This window comes from Ischnura elegans, chromosome 9 (genome assembly GCF_921293095.1).
Source record: "Ischnura elegans chromosome 9, ioIscEleg1.1, whole genome shotgun sequence".
Lineage (NCBI taxonomy): Eukaryota > Metazoa > Arthropoda > Insecta > Odonata > Coenagrionidae > Ischnura > Ischnura elegans.
Genome location: NC_060254.1, coordinates 103,519,837 through 103,538,484, shown reverse-complemented (window position 1 = coordinate 103,538,484; position 18,648 = coordinate 103,519,837). Strand labels below are relative to the sequence as shown.

The window sequence follows — 18,648 nt, the reverse complement described above, 5'->3', positions numbered from 1 at the left end:
TGGCCGTGATCGTGGGAGTTGTGATTCGGATAGTGTGGGACTCCCGGCACATATACAAAAAACAGTCCACTATTAATGGAGGAGCAAAATATGAGCAAAAAAAAAAAAAAAAAAAAAAAATAAAAAAAAAAATAAAAAAAAAAAAAAAAAAAAAAAAAAAAAAAAATACTCTGGTATCGCGCACACAACCCAGGATTCTTCACAGGGCTGGAGATGCTGATGCTCGTGTTTACATGTTAACCTGTCAATGGAATCAAGGGCATCCACAGGATGACTAACGATGCCTAGTTGTAGGTAGATGTTTCAGTTTGGCCATTTCAGTTGAGAGGCTGAGGCTTGGTGGCTGTAGTAAAACTCTACCCATTCCCCGCCCTAATGAAGTGATTCATTTTTGCAAGGTGGATGAGTGTTGGGAGATATTATATAGCTATTTGAGTTTTTCATTCCATATTGCTTAGCAATATGTCACGTGAAAGTTAGGCATATAACGTGACAGCGAATAATAATGAATAATGATGAAAACAATTGGGTAGTTTCCTTCATCAAAGAAAACAAAAGGCATTCATTACCCACCATTAGTGTATTCATAAGATACAAATTATTTGGTTTTACAAATCCCAGTTCAGACGAATGGCAGTGTTCAATTTTAACCACATTTGAAAAAGGCCAGATTGGCGCCAATGCGATGCCATTCCACGCGACGTCACAGGGACCTAGTTTCTATACGAGTAGATAGGAGTTTTACATCATCTGAGATTACCAATGCATGCATGAGGCAAGGAGCTCAGGGAAACATGTCTTAATAATCACCTCTTAAAACTGCCTAAGGTTAGAAAGTTTCCTTCGTTTGATAGGGTATTAATAATCCTTATTTACGCTACCTGCTAGCAGCCTGTATTGTATCAGCGCTCAAAGCCTCGCCCCAAGGTCACCTCACACGGCGACAGCGGGAACCAGAATTGCATCACACGGGGTTTTCCCAGCATTCATACTTACCTGTCCCGTTTTCGCGTGCTTGGAAATATTCACTATTCATTTAATTGCGAAAAAAAGATATTGCCATTTAAAAATCTGAAAGCGTGAAATGCGTACTCCAGGAGTAATATTCTTTCGATTTAGGCAATAAAAAAATAATAGGAAACCATTCTATTCTCCTGATGAAAACAGAAAAGTAAGGCTCCCTATAGGGGCTTTCACATTTTTCATCAGTTTTTCAAGAGTTTTTTTTCGTCTTCTAAAATTCCAAATTTGAGTCCTGAGGACCCTTGGGGCACAGTATCCCATCATTTTAATGTTACCAAATTTTAGCTTGTGGATGTGAACTTCATTTAGTTAATTTTGGTTTTAAGGTTTCAGCAGCGATTAGATGCAGTATTACATTCCATTTTTTGGGTGTATGTCTGCGTGCTTCATATTCAACTCTACGCCCCAGCAGGAGGAACGAAATGTTAAGTTAAATGTTAAGCTTGCAGACGTACACCGGAAAACTGGAATGTAATTGTTCATTTTAGTAATTTTGAGAATAGGACGTGGCAATTTCAAAATCTGTATGATTAGGTCTGGCCTAAGGAACAGGTTCTGAGGTGCTTTGGCCATTTTGGAATGGAAGTTAGAGTGCTATTAGAAGGCTCTTTGGGTCTCATACTTCTGGCTGAGCTTATTTATGCTTTGCATTCCAAAATGTTGGATATGATCATAGCATTATTCTGGTGATTGACTTGAAAACCATTATAAGATATTGAATGCACAGAGAGAAAAAAATTATGAAATTGTTAAAATTTAGTTTTATTAAAAAACATACATGTACACATTTAAAATATCTTATGGGATGGATGACATTGTGAAATGCTCAGGAAGACAGTGAATTACTCTAAGAGAATATCTTTTGATTTGATGATGGATGATGAACTAAGTGTTGCCAGAGAAAGGTTTTTAAATATCGCTTTTCACACAATATCACATGTAAATTTAGAAATGTCCAGAGTGCCTTGCTTGAATGCAAAGCATGTTGGCTTCATGCGCAGCTCCATGACAACAAGTGTTTTAATAATTACGGGGAGTTTTTAACTGGGCAACACCAAATTATTGCTTTGGCCTCCTCGACTTGTTTTTCACATTGAGGTTGAAATCATTTGCTCCTTGTGGTAAATTATACTGGCCATTGTCTAACGCTCCTTCATCAGGAATCAGGCGACCTTCCTCATCCCTTTCGCATGGGTTTCCACTGGTGTAGGTGTATTCACGTCGAACACCATCGGGGTCAATGTAGCCGTACTTTCCTCTCACAATGCAGTCGGCACCGATGACCTCTTCCTTGAAGGACCCGTCGTCATTCTCAAAGCCCCACACAATGCTTCCGTCAGGTCTGTCTTCACGGTATCTACGAACGGAGAGCGAGACTGGAGCTCTCTCTCGTGAGTTTCCTCCAGTTTGTTGAGGAGCTGGAGCTGCCACTGGGCGGGGCTGAAGTCAATAGAAGGAACAGATGAAGGATTAATTCCTATTCAGGTTTACATCATATCACTTTATTAGTATCAGGGGCCCAGCCAGGAATTAAGGCTGGAGTGGGGTTTAGAAACAACTAATACCGGGGTGTGTGGGGGTATGGAATACCCACCAGGATATGCATTAGGTGCGGCATTAATAAATTGCGGAATTTTAAGATAAACGGTTCAAAATGGTGAGTTTTATGGCTTTATGAGGGATATTTTATTAAACCTTACACTATTCTATTAGTAATATCAATCCAATTAAGTAAAATGGATTAAATTTAAATATTTCTTTGAGCTCTGGGGGGGTTTAACCCCCAATACCCGCCCTCGCTGCGCCACTGATTAGTATTATCATATTACTTCATTATTCATATTATCACTTTATTTTCAGCACTCAAGCAATCAAGATGCAGCTTATTTGTTGAGTCAGTTTTATGGGTCCTGTATGACCTTAATCAAAAGCCATTATATCACCTTGCGCACATTAATTTGAGAGAACAGCCTAATGTACTTTACCATACCAGAGTACTGCACTACAGACTTAACGGTTGACCTGCAGTATTTTTCATCTAAACTATGTTGATGCTTGTAATATGTACATACATACATACATATTTCTGGATATTCCGTTTAATTTTTATAGTTTTTACTACTTAGAAAATTAACTCAGAATTGTTTTGCTTTTTGGGACTACTGCTTACTTAGTAATTTCGCACACAATTTTTATTGAACACAACTGGTCTAAACTGGCTTCCTTCAAAGGGAGTTGTATACCAGTGATGCCGTTGCAAAATTAGCAGTGCCAGAACACACTTACCTTAACTTTTTTATGAGTGAAAGAATATTCTGTTTGTTCCTTTAATTTCAAGTTATTATTTACATTTTATTACAAAATTTTTTGTTTTAGTTATGAATGCAAATATTGGAAATTTTGAGGCAGCAAAATTGATAAAAGTGTATTATTTGACAATTATGTCTTTTGTTAATCGGTACCGGAATGGCATTACCGCGTGTTCCAGCACCATGACTACAATGTTGTAAACTTGAGAATGACACAGTAAGTTTTGAAATTGGTTAGGTTAAATTAGCATTGTGCAAAAAATTACTGTGCTGTTATTTCTCCCATTAACATGGCTATATTGAACAAAGTTGAGCCTGCGACAATCAAACTCATCTCTTTTCCATCTACCTCTCCACCATTTATCAGTGACCCAGAGATCCCTTACCTACCGGCTACCTCTTACCTACAATTCCATCAAAGCTCCTTCTGTTGACATAACATCATCAATTTCATCATTTACGACCGCCATCAGGAAACTTCCTCTTTAAATCCCTCTTTTCTTTCTCCGCTCTTCCCAAATAACAAATGAGTGGATGAGGCATTCATAGAAGTGAAGTATTACGTGATATCCGAGTGTATTTAATCATGTTTTTCTGTTGTCGTTTCTTGTTACACTTAATTATTTAACCATTTGTTTAAAAATCCAATGTAAACGGTCTCATGTACTGTTTTTGGGTGTATTGCAAATAAATAAAAAGTTAAAAATTATTACAGCATTTTAATTGGTTAAGTTTCCTTGATTATCCTCATTAGAGATGAGCATTTGTCCAAATTCTACACTGATCTGAATTGGTTACCTCTTCACAGCCGAAGGGATTATATCCTGGGATCTTTTCTGTTCTCTTTATTCCAAACACAGTCTCCTGCATACCTGTATGAATTATTCATCCCCTGCAAAAAAGTTACTGGAATTTCCACCCGCCGTGTTTCTGGCCTTCAAATTCCTCAAGCCCGCACCAATTAATATTTCAAATCTTTTCATCCAACTGCGTCTAGATTCTGGAACTCTCTTCTGCCAAATATAAAGATGTTACAATCACTTCAGTCATTTAAAAGAAGGCTGTACTCCTATTTGAAGTCTTGGGCTTAATTCAGTCTCCTCAACTTATTACAGTTATCATCTTAAAGTTGCGATGTCATCAAAACTCTCTACATAAATGTGTATATGTATGTATATGTAAATGTGTGTGTTCATTACTGTCTAAGTTAAAACTTATATTTTTATATTATTAGCGTTGAATACTTTACATTTTTTGTATAAATATCTACTACCTGTTTGCCTAGTAATAATCTCCATAATGCCTTATTTTTGTCAAAATGCCTTTCATTAGGAGTAGAACATTTCCTGTATTTTCTATTTTTTGCTCTCATAGGTTTTACCTTGAGCATGATAAAAATATTTTATTCTATTCTATTCTATTAGTCATTCCATCTCACCTGTGGTCTGCTCTGCCTGACTGGGGCCTCCTGGAACTGGGGCTGGAGTGAACTTCTGCTCTCAGGTCTGAATGCCGGCTGTGGCCTCGACTGCCTCACTGTTTGCGGGGGTCTGTATGGCTGCGGTGGCTGCGTAGTAGCCCTGGGTGCTTGTGGCACTGGAGCATACTGTGGTGGAGTCGCAGTCGATGGGTAAACCCCAGGGGTGACCTCGTCGTCCTCATCGTCAATATCCTCTTCGACCGGAGCGGAGAAGGTTGGCTGGGTAATGGCGTTCTGCTGGGGAGGATCTTCCCGGACTGGAGCCGGCCTCAGAGCTTGCGGAGAAAAGGTCTGCTGGGGAAGAGGGGCTGGGATCGCACCTGGAATGGGGGGTGGGCCTTGCTGCCTTCCCCTGCCAGCACCCTGGAGGTAGGAAGAGATGTGAAAAAATAACTGAAATGATGATTTAGAAGTTATTGAGGTCATCTCGACATTATTGTGGGTTAAATACACCAAAGGATTAAGTTCGCCATGAAAAAATATTTTACTCAGCCGGGATTCGAACCCGGATCTCCCGATTGCCGGTCAGTCGTGTTAACCAGTTCCACCACCGAGCCATTTTCTCAGAGCGAACTTCGGGATGGGTTTTACTGAACAAGATGTTAACGACACAAGTCCACACTGTGGCACATGTGGCGAGGGTCGTGATTACTAAGCCACTGTCGGGGTGAAAAAGCACGACCCTCGTCACATGTGCCACAGTGTGGACTTATGACGTCAACATCTTGTTCGGTAAAACCCATCCCGAAGTTCGCTCTGAGAAAATGGCTCGGTGGTGGAACTGGTTAACACGCCTGACCGGCAATTGGGAGATCTGGGTTCGAATCCCGGCTGAGTAAAATATTTTTTCATGGCTAACTCCATCCTTTGGTGTATTTAACTTTGCACCCGTGTGCATGATTGTGTACAAAGTCACTTGTTCCTACAATGCTTTGATAATTGTGGGTATTCACAAACATACATTGGACATAGTTAATATCCATTCGATTGATATAAGTGGACTTTCAAGTTTTACACAAGCCTTTGGGAGGGGGGCATGATGTTTATGAGTATACTTTCTTTTGCTGACAAGTGGAGAGCAGGGGTCATACCTTTGCTTCATCTACTTCTACAAGGGCGTATCCAGGATAAAAACTAGGGGGGGGGAAGCCATGGTTGTTCAAGTTGTAGGTAAGATTTTAGCATGGAAAAGGTGAAAAAATATTATTTTCCATAAAGACGTTTGCGATTTTTGCTTCTAAGGAGGGGGGGGGGGCAGCTGCCCCCTCCTCCCCTTCGCTAGGTACAGTTAGTCCTCACATGAAAAAAAATTTGGAGGACCAGGGGGGGGGGGGGTAGGAAGGGGAGCTGAAGCCTCCAAAGCTACCTCCCTTGGCTAGGAGCCTGTCTTTGCACTGTAAGGTACTACATACCAGGGGTGCAGCTACGAATTAAGGCTAGGGGGGGTTTTAGGGTAACTAATACTTCAGGGTGTGGGGTATTGCATACCCACCAGGGTATGCAGGAGTTGCGGGGGCGTTCCTCCAGAAAAAAATTAAGAATAATGGTTCAAAATGGCGAGTTTTACGGCTTTCTGAGGGATGTTTGATAAATCCTAACTCTACTCTATGAGTAATACTGATCCAAATAAGTAAAATGGATTGAACTTAAAAATTTCTCTGAGCCCTGTTGTGGGGGGGGGGGGGGGCTTTATTCCCCAAACCCCCCCCCCCCCTCGCTGCGCCACTGCTAAATACATTCTATTTAAGACTTTAGCACACAGAATTATGACCTGATTTCCGTATCTTTTTCGGAATGTCCCCTACCTGCTGTGGCACCTGGAATGCTCCGATGGGGATGGGTCGACGGGTTCTAGGGCCCACCGATATTCCTTGCCTGAGGGCGCCACCTCCGCCCTGCTGTCCTGGGCCACTGATGCGTATCCTGCCTGGCCTGGGTTGAAGTCGGCCTGATTCCAGTTCATCGTCCTGGTATTGTGCACAAGCGTGTGCCACTAATATGCAGCAGCAGGCCTTGAAAGAGGAAAAGGTATGAGTTAATTTTGACAAGTTCAAATAAAATATTAGCAATAAATTTTCCGTAGGGATCAAGGCAGGAACTGCAGTCCAGCCAGCGAGATTTGTCCGATGACAGTTCAACGTGAGGGGTGGAAAACCGTGCGCAGGCACAGTTTGCAGCCAATCGCTTTACCCCAAACGCACCTCACACCCTCGTCTAGTCATGCAACGTTGTCACATGCATATGAAGCAATGAAACCAGGGCTCCCACTCCACCCTGTAAACCTTAAAACCATGAATAAGCCGTGAATAGGGTGGTTTCCTATGATTTTTTATTGCCTAAATCGAAAGATTATTACTCCTGGAGTACGTATTTCACGCTTTTAGATTTTTAAATGACGATATCTATTTTTCGCGATTAAAATGAAAAGTGAAAATTTTCAATCGCGCGAAAATGCGACGGTTAAGTATGAATGCTGGGAAAAGCCCATGTGACGTCATTCTGGCTCCCGCTGTCGCCGTGTGAGGTGACCTTGAGGAGAGGATATGTGCGCCGCTGCAATGCAGGCTGTTAGCAGATAGCAGAGTACCTACCCTGCTAGCAGGTAGCGCTTGGCTTAAATAAGGATTATTAATACCCTATCAAACGAAGGAAACTTTCCGACCTTAGGCAGTTTTAATAGGTGATTATTAAGAGATGTTTCCCTGAGCTCTGTGCCTCATGCATGTATTGGTAATCTCTAACGATGTAAAACTCCTATCTACTCGTACAGAAACTAGGTCCCTGTGACGTCACGTGGAGTGGAATCGCATGAGCACCAATCTGGCCTTATTCAAATGAGGTTAAAATTGACCATAGCCATTCGTCTGAACTGGGATTTCTAAAACCAAATAATTTTTACATTATGAATACACTAATGGTGAGTAACGAATCGCAATCAATGCCTTTCATTTTTTTTTTGATGAAGGAATCCACCCTATTAGCGCGGATCCTGCTGAGATTAGTGAGAAAATTAGTGTAAGGATTGGTCGATTTCGAGTTGACGGGAACATTAGCGTTAAACTTAGAACGCGCAGTGCCGTCGTCATTTTTTTCATACGTTGTAAACTCCGGAAGCGACTTAGATGGAGCATTTAAAGAACTCAATTTCAGACCACGAAGCTGTGAGGCTAATTTTTTCGTTAAGTGCCGATTTACATTTACACTCATATTTTTCTATTACTTTGCGTTGAATATAATGTGATAAGGGTGAATACTCATTTTTTTCTATTACTTTGCCTTGTAAATAATGTGATAAAGGTGAACAAAATAAGTGTACCTACGCACATTTTTCTGTTTTTCGATCCTCTCGCTCTATTCACGGCGAGAAAGTGACGGGCCTTAACCCTTTCGCAATAAATTTGATGATGTCACGCACTCATACCGAGCGGGTCAAGGTGTCTCAGTTACTCCTTGGTATTGCGCATCGATCTCACGTGATTCGTGGTTGCTTGTATTTTAATAAGTAAATTCTTTCCTCTATGAGCGGTTCTCCATGTACGAGTAACTGGGCAGGAACTGAAATGACGTCTCAAACTCAAGAAAAGTAAGTCGCAACTTTGGTGTTCATTTTATTTTAAACTAATGATAGAATTTCTGAATGAGGAAGTTCTAGTAAAGCAAAAATTGCGCAACACATCATGCAAAGGCCTGGTTACGTAGTACATTTACCCGTTCGGGTTAATGTCTAAATGTTTGAAGGCGTGAATGAGCACAAAAAATGCACCCTATTTCCACCCAGATTGTGCAAATCCATGTACAGAACCTGTTCTAATGTGGTTCATGCAATCATACATTTGTCGTCACGGTCCACCGAATTCGTTTATGCATTTAGACATTAACTCACTCGAGTTAATGTACCGTATAAACAGGCTTAAAGGCCTATGGGTATATGTGCATTGGGCTTCATCTCAATGCACGCTCTGGTCGAAATTGCGTTTGATTCTAGTTTAAAGCAATTCTAGCGGAAAATTAGATTTGACTGAATATAGGTTTTCAAATAGAATCAATGAGGTTGCTGCCGATTTTAACCGTTTCACATCAAATCAGCGGTGACGGCATTCTTTATAACCCAATCATATTGGAAAATAATAATTTTTATGATCACATTTTCCATTAGGGAATAATATTTTTTCTTGAATCCCATAAGAAAGCGTTCCTCAGATAAAGGAAATCATGAGAATATTTACGGAGCTTTAATAAGAATAAAAATATCTTTGTCCGCAATGGCAAAATGTGGTATCTTTTTCCAATGCGATTCTCTGCTACTGCGTTTGAGCCACTTTTGCCATGGGCGTACCCAGAGGGGGACGGGAGGGGGCAGTCCCCCCGTCCCCCTCTGGGGCTCCCCCCCCCCCCCCTAGAAGCGAAAATAAATTAAGTTAAAAACGGAAGTTTCGAACAAATTTTCTTTTAAAGAAAATGATATAGTCGTATAAGACAAGGAACTAAAATAATAATATTTATTTTTTCAAGCAAATAATAATAAAAGCTCATAAATTGCTGTCATAACTTTCTTTAAGATTTGGTTTTATTAGCCTTTTCTGTGCTAAAATTTTACAACTCGAACGACCACGGCTTGCCTTCTAGTTTTGATCTTGGACACGCTGTCGACTTCTACCGTTTTACAAACCTATTTAATATGCTTATTGTGTAGAATTATGCATTTGTAATGTGTGTAATCATGAGCCATTGGCATTTTTGACAACTTTTCTTCATTGAGATAAAATTTAAGGTGACAAACAACCTCCAAAATAAGTAACATACCTGTGTCTTTGTCCTCGAAGATGCTAAATTGAAATGGGTCATGCAATATTTATGCGATGCCAATTTTTGTGCTCTCGTTTGCCATTTTAAAATGCTTCGTCCTTATTTTTGCGATGACCTAACGCGTCTCCCAATTCCCTTCGATTGTCGTCAAACCGGTTTCTTTCGAATTCGGAGCTTTGGGACAAGTGCGCCATATGCTTGACCGTGTGGGTGCCCCGGTCGACCTTTCTAAAAAATTACACACTCGTTAAAGCTTGCGCTGTCTCTTTGCTCGTCTTGAATGATCTCATTTTCCTTTTCGCGACTTGATTTGGTATTGATGTCCTCATGTTTTTGTCCTCGAATATATTTATATATTGGTACTAATTGACCGTAAACGATTTCGACTGCAGAATTGCCATGGAAAACCTTGCCATCTTCTGTGTTGACGCTTTATTTTGCAATGTGTGGGTATCTCCTCATCTATGTTATTAAATTGAAAGTATCCACATGAAGAAATATTGGCAATTTGCAGTGGCTCAATAAAAAATCAGAACCACCCCAGTCAACACAACAATTATGGCCACACTGTGGCCGAATTGTGGTTTACCTGTGGCAACTATGGCTATGGCTGGCCACAGCTTGCCATATTATGGCCAGACTGTGATTGCCATGCGGAAAACCATAGTTTGGCTTGCCAAACATGCGTAACTATGGCCACACTGTGGATCGTCTCAGGAAGGCCACAGATTGGCAAACCAAACATTTGTAAACATAAGTATATTACGGTTGCTATCGATACAGGTTAGTTGGTAAGTTATTAAAATGGAAGTTGATTGATTCAATTGACATAAAGAAAGTGTATTATCCATACTTAAGCCACATTATGGCGAGCGACACTTTGGCCACACTATGGTCGGGGGTCAAAACCACTATGGGGCCATGATGGCAACTCACTATGACCAGAGTACGGCCTCATTTAGGCCACAATTGTTGTGCTGACTGGGAAGTGTGTATGCTTAAATATATATTAATAAATAATTAGATTTTAATGCATAGAGGCCCAGGAAAAGGGACACAAAGGTATGTATTTGATTGTCATCAATAGAAGCGTATTCTTCAATATTGTATATGTAATTACATCACATACATTGATAAGACGCCATAAGCGCAAATCTACCATATCACCGTTGTCGTCGTCCTTTTTTCTGTTATAATGTGTTCCTATCCCTATCTTTCTCCATGAATTTATATTCTAAATGCATATAAAAATCCAGAAAATTTTATATAATTTTAATTCGCATCCTTTAATTGCTTCGCAAGGGGTTACTGTTTGCGAGTTATTCACCATTAACGTTAAAAAGTCACATTTTGTTGGATAGGGCCCCTGACCTACTGCGTCCGATAGAAGCGATAAATTAAGAGAGATGTTTTGCCGAACGGATAGATAAGGGAATTCGTTTTTCCCCCGAACCATAAAGGACTTTAATAACCGCTAGTCCCAACCTCGTTAGAGAACTTAATTTTTTATGTGTATATGGCTGGTGTCCTAACACCCCCTGCCACACGCCTTTTAGGCGGCTTGCGGGGTGTTATGTAGATGTAGATCCCCCAGGGTTCAGGGGTTTAGTGCGTCGCTCATGTGGCTCGGTCCGACTACTGCGAAAAAATTTGCGACCACACATTTTTTTCCACTAAAAAAAACGTTCGTTGACTTGTGTATGGATGTCAGCTCCGTTAGTGTAGTGAAATTCAGGGTCCCTTACGTGCGCGATATGCCCAAAATCAGCCTTCTAGTATGGTAATTTCCTTACATTTCTTCCCATGAGAATCCGTAAGCAAACCAAGATGCTTATCGAAACAATCGTACGTCATATCGATAGTTGCAGTGGCTAAGCCAGGAATTTTGCTCCGGGGGGGTTCAAAATTTGGGCGGAAATGTTTTGAAAAACAGGGTATCAAGAAGAGGCTTTTAAAATAATTTTAGCTCTTTTCAAAATCGAAAAAAAAACTTTATTTTTTGAAGAAATATTTAGTAAATTCACGTTTTTTTCAATATTTTTTATAATATAAAATTATTGTGTTTTTATATTTCGGGAGGGGGGGGGGGGTCCGGACCCCCGATCCCCTCCTGGCTACAACACTGAGTATACATAGACATTTATCAATGATTCATCGTCTTAAGACTTCAATTGAATTATTCCTTGAAATTTCCCTGGAAATAATTTTGTATAAGCTGAAGCTTAATGAAATAAGTGAAAATGTTTAATTGTCAACTGATAATAATGTTCTGAAGATAGTTATTAAAAACGCTACCACCGCGTCGTATGTTCCAGTACTCCTCATAATACAAGGTAATTCCCTAAGTCCTAGAGATTCAGTGTTTCCAATTTCTTTCTCTTTCATTTAACCTTCTAATTTTACTGCAAAATTCATATTAATGGTCAGTGTTATAATTTAGAAATCTTTTTTGTTGGAAAAAGTTACAGGATCTGCATTAAATTGCAATGTAGATATGAAAATTCCCGATGCGTTTCCTGAGCAAATAATTGATGGGTAATCTAGACATAGTTTTGATCACATCAAGGCCACTCACTGGAGAAGAAGTTTGTTGCGGGCAAGAATGTGCCATTGACATGCATTCATTCTCCACCTTCGAGATGCACGCCATGCCCAACTTTCGCTTTCGTAAAAAGAGACTCCCTCTCCATCGGGTCTGTATCGCCTCGCAAGTGCCGCCCTAAAGAGGCCATTGATCTCCTGTGTACAAGTAGCCGGATGCCCTAGTTTTCCGCGCGCGCCGAGGTTTGGCGACCCGTTTGCGGTCCAAATCACACCGCCGCGCCGCCCGCGAACAATAGAAAATTTCCTGCTTCGCCGATTGTGTATCGTCAGTGATTGGACCTTAGAAGCAGGTTCACTCTTTTAGAAGCTTTACCTCCTCTACCAACATCCCAACTCTTGGTATTTATTTTATTTTATTTATTTCCATACCATCGAAAACAACTCCATACGGCCCTTTAAATCGACGCTATTAACATGTTAGCAATACGGTAGTTTCCTTCGCCAAAGAAAACGAAAGGCATTGATTGCGATTCGTTACCCACAATTACTGTATTCATAAAATACAAATTATTTGGTTTTAGAAATCCCAGTTCAGACGAATGGCAATGGTCAATTTTAACCGCATTTGAAAAAGTCCAGATTGGCGCCCATGCGATGCCACTCCACGTGACGTCACAGGGACCCAGATGCTACACGAGTAGTCGGGAGTTTTACATCGTCTGAGATTACCAATGCATACATGAGGCACAGAGCTCAGAGAAACATCTCTTAATAATCACCTATTAAAACTGCCCAAGGTCGGAAAGTTTCCTTCGTTTGATAGGGTATTAATAATCCTTATTTAAGCCAAGCGCTACATGCTAGCAGGGTTCTCTGCTATCTGCTAGCAGCCTGCATTGTATCAGCGCTCAAAGCCTCGCCCCAAGGTCACCTCACACACACGGGAACCAGAATGACGTCACACGGGCTTTTCCCAGCATTCATACTTAGCCGTCGCGTTTTCGCGCGCTTGAAATTTTTCACTTTTCATTTAATCGCGAAAAATTGATATTATCATTAAAAAATCCAAAAGCGTGAAATACGTACTCTAGGAGTACTAATAATTCGATTTATGCAATAAAAAAATAATAGGAAACCACCTTATTTAACGCTCACTAACAACCATTCCCTGGATATGGGAACCTACCCAGGCGGGACTCGAACCTGCGACCTCCTGTTTGGCAGGCGAGGTCTTTACACCGCCGGCACCTGAACTGAAGCACATGAATATTGTTTCACCTCAAATGAGCTGTGGACGGCATTCTTCATTTCTCAATCATATTGGAAAATATATCTTTTTTATGATCACGTTTTCCAAAAGAGAATAATATTTTTCTTGAATCCTGTAGGAAGTTCATCCTCAGATTTCAGGAATAGTAAATCACGAGAGAGTATTTTCACAGCTTCGAAAGAATAAAAATAGCTGTGTCTGCAATAGCTATTTAGAAGGTCGCATGCGCATTTTTACCAAGCGCATTTTAGTGAACATTAAGTGTTACGGTGGATCTGTAGCCAATTACGAATATAGTGCTCCAAATGCCCCCGTTGACTTTACATACCCTGTTACAAGGACTCGCACTCAAAAAAAGTACTGCTAAAACTGTAACATGCTTTGAAAGCTTAAGTTATTTATCCACAGTTTTTAATTTTTAAAATACTTTATGATATGGTTTGCGATGAAAATCAAAACACTTTTATACCTATCTAGATTTTTCTTACCTTTAAATCCAAAACTATATTTATTGTTTACTCTGAAAACTCTGAAAGTTTATTGTTTAAACTGAATTTGTTGTTTTTCACGAGCATAAGCGCCGACCCGCAAGATTTTGATCCCACCATAACCGCCCATCGTATCCATATAGCTGTGGGTCTTTTCTCGGAAACGGTGAGGTATATCTGCAAAATATTGTCTGGAGTTCTTTATGTGGCCATAAGATTAGAATAAGGAAATATTTTCAAAATAGCAAACAAAACGTTTCCTGGGTGGGAGTGGGCTGAGAAATATTGAATTATTTTCGTGGTAGGCTTTGTCCAGACAGTTATTCGTAACACTATGTATAGTGTCTCCTAATATTCAGTGCAAATTAAATATTCATAGTTATTTATTTATGCATTTAACTGTGGTATTCATAAAAAACACAGAATAATGCTTAATATGAAATGGAGAGATCGTTTGAGTAAAATTTAATGTTGATTAGCTTGTCAAAGAATGATATGCAAAATTTTTGGCCAGCATTTCGATATATTTTTTTACATCTTCTTCAGTGCTATGACTGATTGTGATTGAATTAAATTGATACACGAAGGCATTAAAATTCATTGCAACGTTTTCTTTTGGGTCAAGATACGGAAAAAAAGTACTGTGGAAGTCCAAAGGTTATACGAGAGAGGATAAGAGAGGTTTCACGAAGACCTTGAGAAGAAGACGGAACAATTTAATAGGCCACATAGTGAGACTCCGCGGTCCGATGAAAATAACTGTCGAAGGACAGGTAAATGGGCTGAATGGCCGAGGTAGGCCACGGATGGTATATATATAAAGGAGGAAATGAAGGGTGTAGAGCATAGTCATCTTGTATGTACTTCCATCTTTACTTCTCAGTTAGGCCTATCCTTGCCTACCTAATATTAGCGATGAGTCGATTCAAAACGTCGATTCTCGGGCACAGGGTAGAGAATCGATTCCCTTAAGTCTATTCCAGTTCCATAGATTTCAGGAAGCTAATATTTTGAAGCTAACAGACTCTAACCTTGGGGCATAAAGACCGCCACACACCTGAGCCATTGTGCACAGTACTTTGTTAGGTTGAAAAGTTATGTCTTAAACAGGTAAGTGTTACTTATTTTATTAAAGCTGAGGATACATTACTTTAATACTAACTCAATTTTTTTAATAAAAATACTTTTTGGGCCAGTTTATCGTCTTTCTTATTTTATTCCATTTAATTCTTAAATTTTGATGTCAGTAATGCTGCTGACAAACCAGTATCTCAAGTGTTGGTAAGAATAAGAATCGAAGAAATCGGAATCGAGAATTAGGAATCGATTTGAAATAATCGGAATCGACAAAAGATTGGAATCCACTAATCCCTACCTAATACTCCTTCCACCTACACATTCCAATCCGTCAACTCCTGCGAAACTTTACCTCGTCCTGCCATCATTGCCTCTAGGTTTCCTCTCTTCGCCCACTATGCCTTGATTCAAAGATAGATTTTCTTAAGATTCTGGGATATTGCTACGCCTATAGTTTGCACCACACTTTTTCAATATCTAATGTTAACACTTTTGCACAATTTGTTTTCCCTTTCAACAAATATCTACGAAGAAAATATTAACAAACAACATGTCATCATGAGTTCTGTAATTGTTATAAAAGTATACAACCGATTAATGTAGATTTGCTTCGAGTATTTAAGAAATATTCTTTCAGTCTCCTCTACGTACATGGACCTCCCCTTAAATTCACAATGAGTCCTACTCCCTTTAATTCTATCTATAATTCCTATTCTCTTCCTTCCTCTCCCTCGCTTACCCAGTATTCTAACCTCTAACACTGTTTTCAATTTCCGCTCCCCGCTAAGTGCTCCCTCCAGGAATACCTTCGGTCTCCTTCGAATCTCATATAAAAGCTGCCTCTCCTCACCCACCATGTCCAGCACTTCGTCGCTCCTCCTCCTCCTTTCCCTCCACTTAACTTTTTTCATTGTTCTCCACACCCACATCTTGAACACCGCCTGTCTTTTCTCGTCCTTCTTCCTCAATGTCCAACATTACTTCACCGCATAGCTCTTCACTCTTAATCAGACCTTTCGCTATCCTCACAGTGCCAGCAAAAATTGCAACATAGAAGTATCCAAATTTTCAAATGCGTTATCCAAGCAATTCATTCACGGAACGTCTCCTTTTTCTCGCGGAAGTCGGGAAAGAACGCGCATTAATAAGATCACATGATGAAAATGAGGTTTAATTAGATTCTTCATCCATATATCCAATTCAGGAATCTCACCGGTGGCACCTGTCTCTCTGTTCAACTTTCAAGTTTGGAGAGAAGAGGAGAAATCGTGGGAAAACGCGTTATGCTTCATTATCGGCGCTAATTGGAGATAATACATGGTTCAGTGGGGAACGTCGTTCATCACCCGATGAATTATGATGAACCGGTAGTGCGTTCAATCCGTCGAATAATTTCAAGTTATAAAATGAACTTGCAACCTCAGCACTGTGACCAAACTAAAGAAAAATTCTTCCGCTTACAATATCTTCTCCGGCAAATTTTTCTTTCATCAAAACTGGAAGCCGAAACATTTTCGTGGAAAATAATATTTTGATTTTACTTTACGAATAAAGCGAATACACCACGGAATGATTGAAGATAGACACATGTCGCAAAGTCTTCTTGAGTTTGCTTGAATTATTATTATATTGAATTAATTGTTCGAAAACCTTTTTGATTTTCTTAATTACATATTCCCGTTATTTTTTTAGCATTGAACTTTTTTCACATTTGACTGAAAAATATAAATAAAATATCGTAATCATCTCAATATTTCCATTGAGATAAAAATAAGCGTGGGCTGAAATCGATGGAATGAATTGTATTTTGCCGAACGGATAAGTATGGCAATTCGTTTTTCCCCGAACAATAGAGTGAGCATTATTAAATGCAAGGTAGTTTGTAGCTGAGTATGTGCGCAGCATTTTTGGATAACCTGAAGGTAAGTCAATTTTGAATGATGCCCCTCTTCCAGTAACGGATGCAGAAAAAACTCAAACAAAAGATCTTGCAAGCAACTCTTGAGCTACCTGTACTTTTATCATAATGAAAAATAATCAGGTTACATGCAAAATTTTAAATAACTTTATTTGAACTAATTATACGCATATAAAAGACAATGCTATCTTATGACATAAAAAAGTTATAGTTGTGGTTCTACAATGTTCGGCAATGCGGACAGCCCCGCAAGGGGGGGCGCGCGACCCCTGCGCCCCCATATGTATCCACCACTGCCCTCTCCGGCTACGTAGTGGTCCAGAAGATATTATGCCACGTTTTGATTTCATTTGTTGGTCTGGTGACAATTAATTTTTGTAAAGTTTAAGATAATGTTTTCAACCCCTAAGTATTTCACTGCTCTAACTTTCTGTTGGTATGCCGCAAGCCCTCCAGTTGTGATCGCTTAAAGGTTTGTCGCAGAAATGTGGAGATTACGTTATACATGCAATAAGGTCAACGTTTGGGAGTAACCTTTATCTTTCACTCTCTCCACGCGTTTGTAGAGGCGAGAGATGGAAAGGTCTTTCGCCTAAGACATCACCTACTGAGCGACGAATGATTTTATCATCAGGGGCTGGAATCATATCATGGTGTCTGAAATCTATCCCTAATGACTGCTAAAATGAGTTTGTGGGTATAATTTAGGGTGATGCCTTTAGCGACACTATGTTGAATTGCTTCATGATGGAACACATGAAAAGTACGAAACATAATTTTCCTTTATCTTAATGTGGAAATTGATGTAAAAAACGAAAGTAAAAAAATTTAAACGATAGGAGAAAGTGTGATCACTTACGGAGGAGAGGAAAAAACAGCGTTATGTCTTTGGCGACTAATATATATCAAATGAGAAGGAGAAAAAATTGACTTCATAAAGTTAGAAATTATACAATAATGAATATGATGCAACTGGTAAAATATATAGCCGATAAGGTAGAAAGGAAGCAAATACTATGGTTTTGCCATGTTAACAGGATAATTTACACTGGATGGCCCAGGCAAATATTTAAATTGAGACCCCCAGAAAAACTAAAATGCTTACGTGGTATCTGAATCTACTTAGGAGCCTCTGGTCGGGAGCCAAGCGCACTACTCACTGAGCTGCACCACATCCATGTCAACCTTTGGTGGGAATGACTGTGTACCAGTGACGTCATGGCAAAACTAGCAGTGCTGGATGTCTTCTTAATATTTTCAGAAGTGAAATATTACTCTGAGTGCTTTTGTATCACAAGTTAGTATTTAAATTTTATTACATTTTTTTTGTTTTGGCACCGAATGTATGTATTACAAATTGTGAGGTAACAAAATTTATAAAAGTGTAATTTGACTAATATGTCTTTTGTTAACCAGTTCAGGAACGGCGTCCCGGCCATTACACCACTGCTGTTACATATATCAATGCTCTGAGAGTTTTCCAAAGCGGTGCTTATTTACTCTGTACACTCTTTCTTGCAGAATTGGGCGGTCATGGTCTCATGTAAACGTAATCAATTATGACTGAAGTTACGTTCCGGCTAGCTATGGAGGAAGGAAAGTAATTTTAGATAAGTCTGATAAGACTCGACCTTTTTTTCCGTCCCTCAGAGGGATAGCTCCAGCGATAGGTTTCCAGGGACCAAAAGAGTGTTCGTTCGACCCATAATTGTATGAATCACATGATCTTTATC

General features: G+C 39.7%; 1 protein-coding gene across 1 annotated transcript in view; it reads right to left on the bottom strand.

The window, feature by feature from the left end:
* Window positions 1-1,766: 1,766 nt before the first annotated feature.
* The window catches only part of LOC124165780 (basic salivary proline-rich protein 2-like), a 36,508-nt gene continuing 19,626 nt past the window's right edge, over window positions 1,767-18,648 (bottom strand). Inside the window, exons 2-4 of the mRNA XM_046543275.1 lie at window positions 6,618-6,824; window positions 4,771-5,175; window positions 1,767-2,463 (exon numbers count right to left, since the gene is read on the bottom strand). Coding sequence (XP_046399231.1) covers window positions 2,083-2,463; window positions 4,771-5,175; window positions 6,618-6,824 — 993 coding nt within the window. The 3' untranslated portion in view covers window positions 1,767-2,082. The remainder of the gene's footprint in view (window positions 2,464-4,770; window positions 5,176-6,617; window positions 6,825-18,648) is intronic.